The 5,000-nt window shown below is 55.6% G+C and overlaps 1 protein-coding gene across 1 annotated transcript in view; it reads right to left on the bottom strand.

Annotated features, from left to right (window-relative positions):
- The window catches only part of LOC125038157 (protein patched-like), a 108,980-nt gene that overhangs the window by 10,391 nt on the left and 93,589 nt on the right, over window positions 1-5,000 (bottom strand). Inside the window, exons 12-14 of the mRNA XM_047631504.1 lie at window positions 3,161-4,148; window positions 410-564; window positions 27-188 (exon numbers count right to left, since the gene is read on the bottom strand). Of these exons, the coding sequence (XP_047487460.1) occupies window positions 27-188; window positions 410-564; window positions 3,161-4,148 (1,305 nt within the window). The remainder of the gene's footprint in view (window positions 1-26; window positions 189-409; window positions 565-3,160; window positions 4,149-5,000) is intronic.

Here is a 5,000-nt window from a genome sequence, read left to right as displayed (position 1 = left end):
TCTCCCTCTCCCGGGAAGATGCTGACCTTCAGATCGATGTCGTGAACATCATGGAGCCAATCGCGGGGTTCCGGGCGCAGGTCGGCCTGTGAGGCGCCATAAGCCAGGGCGTCGTTACTCTTCCACGCCGTCAGGTAGTTATAGAAGGCCTTCGGGTTAATGATGCCCTCCGAGTCCACCAGCCGCGTCTGTAAGGGATTGGTTAGTTTGAAAGTCTATATTTTTTCGCCGTCTATTTTGATAGAATAAGAATAAAGACTCCTACTCTGACTAACTCTCTCTCTCTCTCTCTCTCTCTCTCTCTCTCTCTCTCTCTCTCTCTCTCTCTCTCTCTCTCTCTCTCTCTCTCTCTCTCTCTCTCTCTCTCTCTCTCTCTCCCCCTCCCTCCCTCCCTCTCCGAAATACGTACATGGGCGACGAGCGAAAGGTCGATGGGGTTGTCGACGTGGCCGGTCTGGACGAGCAGCTTGTAGGCGAGGATTCCGTCGTCCGAGGCGTTCTTGTGCCAGTGCTCCTGGGTGATGCAGCCGGTCCGCCAGTCCCTGTCAAAGGCCTGCTGGAGTCCTGCGGGGGTAAGGGGGAGGGGGCGGTTGAAAAAAAGGATAGATATGTATTTTACTGATAAACAAGATTATCTATTCGTCATTAATTTTTTTTTTTTTTTTTTTGTATTATTATTTTATTTGATATTTCGTCTATCAGTGAGGTTTATTGATAAATGCTTCGTCTTTTGAAAAGCATGTTTAGTGTTTTGTTAACGTGGAAGGCATCAGAGCACTGACTATGCGTAAATTAGTCCACTAATCGCTAAATACTCGGTCGTGACTTCAAGTTCATACATTTCTCCAAAATCGTTGATCAAACAAGGCACGTTTTTGAAGCGCGTCTTGCTGTGTTGACAAGAGAGCCTAGCAGCTTGCAACATCTGTTAAAACGAACGTATAATCTCGACACGCGTGATTTCAGATGCCATCTCTCCTAATCTCCCCCCACCCGATTCATCTCCCCCAACCTCCCCCAAGCAAGCCTTTTCCCCCACCTTCCCCCACCCGGTTCTTCTCCCCCAACCTCCCCTACGCAACCCTTCTCCCGCTCACTCACCCCCCCCCCCCGACGCTGAGAGATGTCCGGCCCCGTCGCTTCATCAGTGCCACCGCTGCCCCCCCCCCCCCCCAGTTGATGAAAGCACGCCGGCCAACCGCGTGTTCACGGTGCCATCGACCGTCAGTGCCAGACACTCTACATCGCCATCCTCTACCTTCCCCTTCCCCTTCCCCTTCCCCTCCCTCTCCTTCCCCTCTTCCCCATCACTGTTCTTTCATACCTCTCGTTTGCCCTTCAACCCACCTTCACCCCCTCCCCTTCCTCCCCCTCCCCATCCATCCCTTTGTGTGGGAACATCCAAAGAAGGAAGGCCATGGGGAAAGGGAAGAGAGGGGGAAAGGGAAGAGAGGGGAAAAGGTAAAGAAAGGGGGACGGGGTGTAGAGGAAGGGGGGGAGGCAAAGAACAGAGGAAGGAAGAGGGGAGGAGAGGCAGAAAACAGAGGAAGGATGGGGGAGGGGGAGGCAGATAACAGAGGAAGGGGAGAGGGAGAAGCAGAGAGCAGACAAAGCGGAGAGGAGACGTAGATAACAGAAGAAGCGGAGAGGAGAGATAGAGAACAGAAGGACGGGGGGGGAGACGCAGAAATAAGAACAGGAGACAACGGGGGCTAAATATAGCTAAATATGTGACGTTGTGAGATGTATTCGCCGCCCGGAGTAGGCGTCTAGAATTCCCCTCCGTAATAAATGTTGAGGGGAATAACTCTACAGTAATTAACACGTCTCGTAGTGCGCCCTTGATGTCGACAGCGCAGACAGAAAGGGCTGATGACGTACCACGCGTGCGGAAAAAAATAACATAAAAATAAAACTAACCAAAAAAACAAACGGGGGTGGAAAGCAACGATAATAAAAATCAGATTGACGTACCACGCGTGCGAGAAAATAAAAATATATCAAAATGAAACTAACAAAAAAAAAGGGGAATGGAAAGCAATAAATAAAAATCAGAGACAGGAATATAAATAAACGACAATCACAACCACGAGGGAGAGGGAGAGGGAGAGGGAGAGAGGGAGAGAGGGAGAGAGGGAGGGGGAGGGAGAGGGAGAGAGAGGGAGAGGGAGAGAGAGGGAGAGGGAGAGGGAGAGGGAGAGAGGGAGGGGGGGAGAGGGAGAGAGAGAGTGAGGGAGAGAGTGAGGGGGAGGGAGGGGGAGGGAGAGGGAGAGGGAGAGGGAGAGGGAGAGAGGGAGGGGGGGAGAGGGAGAGAGAGAGTGAGGGAGAGAGATCGGGAGGGAGAGATAGGGAGGGAGAGGGAGGGAGGGAGGGAGGGAGGGAGGGAGGGAGGGAGGGAGGGAGGGAGGGAGGGAGAGGGAGGGAGAGGGAGAGGGAGAGGGAGAGGGAGAGAGAGAGAGAGAGAGGAGAGAGAGAGAGAGAGAGAGAGAGAGAGAGAGAGAGAGAGAGAGAGAGAGAGAAAGGGGAGCAAACAGATAGAGATAGACTGGCAAACAGAAAGAGAGAGAGCGAAAAGGAGAAAGAACAAATGGGAATAGGAGATCGAGCTGAAAGTACACCCACGGCCGCCCACCCACACGCCCGCAAGACGCCTGTGGCCGAGGGAGGGAGCCGTGTAGGAAACAGGCGAGGACGAAAGGTGAAGCGACGAGAGCTGGCTTTAAAGGAAGATGGACAGCGGGAACTCACTGCGGTCGGAGTGTGGGTTCCTGAGTGACGTGAGGGGTGGATGTGCTCCCTGAGGTGTGAACATGACCTCAACACAATGGCAAAGGTTAAGACTTGTGTTGGTGATGACTCCACGGACATCAACACAAAGGGGCGGAAGAAGCACTTGGACAATTTCGAGATATTCTACCGCGGCCGAGGCTCTCGTGCTGTTAGTCATAGCTGGTTCTGGCCAAAGTACGTTTTTCTCCTGCATTCCCTCCCTTTTCGTAGAATGGACGAGTACAGATATACTCTTCCTATACGGATGATTTCTACAGTGTTTTAATATGTATATTTTTGGGACTGTTCTGACCAATTATATCTTAGCTCTTAACCTGCAGCCTCCGAAACATTCATTCAACTCAACAGAAAGCGCGCGCGCGATACTCACCGACGAGCCAGTCCCTGAAGAGCGACAGCCAGAACTCGGGCAGCCCTCCGTCGTCATTCTTGATGATGTGGTTGACGCGCGTGAAGGCCTCGTAGTAGTCGTGCAGGAGCCGCTGCTTGGTCGGGTACTCGAAGTTGCCTTGCGTCACGGCGAACATGTTGTAGAAGCCGAAGTAGCGTTGCTGGGCTGCCAGGAAGGCGTACTCGGGCGTGTCGCTGGGGACGATGTCCGTCAGGTCCAGGCCGTCCTGCACGCGGCTCACGCCCCACGCCGCCGCGGCCACCGAAGCCAGCAGCGCCACCATCGCCGCCGCCTTCACCGGCCCGCGCGTCACCGCCGGTCCGTACACCTCCGCCGCCCACTTGTCCAGGTTCCAGCCAGACCAGAAGTTCAGCACCGACGTCCACGCCCGCGAGACGCCCGAGAAGCGCTTCTCCCCGCTCACAAGGTCCCGCGTGGAATTCGTCGTGGCCAGGGATTCGAGGGAGGGAGCGGAGGGGGCGTGAGGGTCCGTGGGCGTGGCGGTGGTCGCCCAGCACTCTCTGGGCGCGACGGGTGGCATAACCACCTGCGTGACGGTGCCACCCCCCGGGGGAGGGAGCGCCCGCGTGACCGTGTTCTTTTTGGTGAGTTCGTTGTTGACGGGAGGCGGGCGGTGAGGGCGCGTCCAGCTGCGCCCTTCCTCCGCCGCGGCGCTGGAGGACGACGCCGGCTGCAGGGACACGACCTGGTCGCGGTTCCAGCCCGGGAGGCAGCACAGGAGGTCCGCGCGCTGAGCGTGGCGCCGCCGTAGGTCCAGGCTCATGACCGCGGGGAACACGGTGAGGGCAGCCACCAGGTTGACCAGCACCAGCAGCGCCGCCTGCATGCAGAAGGCTCTGAGGGCGGGCACAGGCACAAGGGCGCCCGCGAAAAAGGCGCAGGCGTTGCAGACGGACGTCAGCACCACCGATACGCCGGCACGCTTGAGCACCTCGCCAACGCGGTCCTGGGGAGAGAAGACGTACGTGAGGGAGGCCTTATCTCGCGCCGAATATAAGAGAAACGCGAGGGGCCGGAGAAAGAGTGAGTCGATCGTAAATCGAGGGAGGAGGAGGAGACGCGGAGAAAAGACGAGAGGTTGAGGGGAGGGAACGACAAGCGGGTAAGATGGGGGTTAGAGAACAATTCAAAATGTTGGAGAGTCAGAGGGTTGTAGACGGAGAACGAAAGAGCAAAAGGCAAAAGGAAAGAGAGATGGTCATACAAAGAGAAACAAGAGAGAGAGAGAGAGAGAGAGAGAGAGAGAGAGAGAGAGAGAGAGAGAGAGAGAGAGAGAGAGAGAGAGAGAGAGAGAGAGAGAGGGGGGGGGGGAGAGAGAGAGACAAAGAGAAAGAATGAGAGAGAGAGAGAGAGAGAGAGAGAGAGAGAGAGAGAGAGAGAGAGAGAGAGAGAGTGCGAGAGAGAGTGCGAGAGAGAGTGCGAGAGAGAGAGAGAGAGAGAGAGAGAGAGAGAGAGAGAGAGAGAGAGAGAGAGAGAGAGAGAGAGAGAGAGAGAGAGAGAGAGAGAAAGAAAGAGAGAGAGAAAGAGAGAGACAGAGAGACAGAGAGAGAGAGAGAGAGAGAGAGAGAGAGAGAGAGAGAGAGAGAGAGAGAGAGAGAGAGAGAGAGAGAGAGGAGAGAGAGAGGAGAGAGGGGGAGGGAGGGAGGGAGGGAGGGAGGGAGGGAGGGAGGGAGGGAGGAGAGAGGGAGAGAGAGAGAGAGACAGAGAGAGAGAGAGAGAAGAGAGAGAGAGAGAGAGAGAGAGAGAGAGAGAGAGAGAGAGAGAGAGAGAGAGAGAGAGAGAGAGAGAGAGGGAGAGA

This window comes from Penaeus chinensis, chromosome 24 (genome assembly GCF_019202785.1).
Source record: "Penaeus chinensis breed Huanghai No. 1 chromosome 24, ASM1920278v2, whole genome shotgun sequence".
Lineage (NCBI taxonomy): Eukaryota > Metazoa > Arthropoda > Malacostraca > Decapoda > Penaeidae > Penaeus > Penaeus chinensis.
The sequence above is the reverse complement of the archived record's forward strand: the minus strand, read 5'-3'. Positions and strand labels throughout refer to the sequence as shown.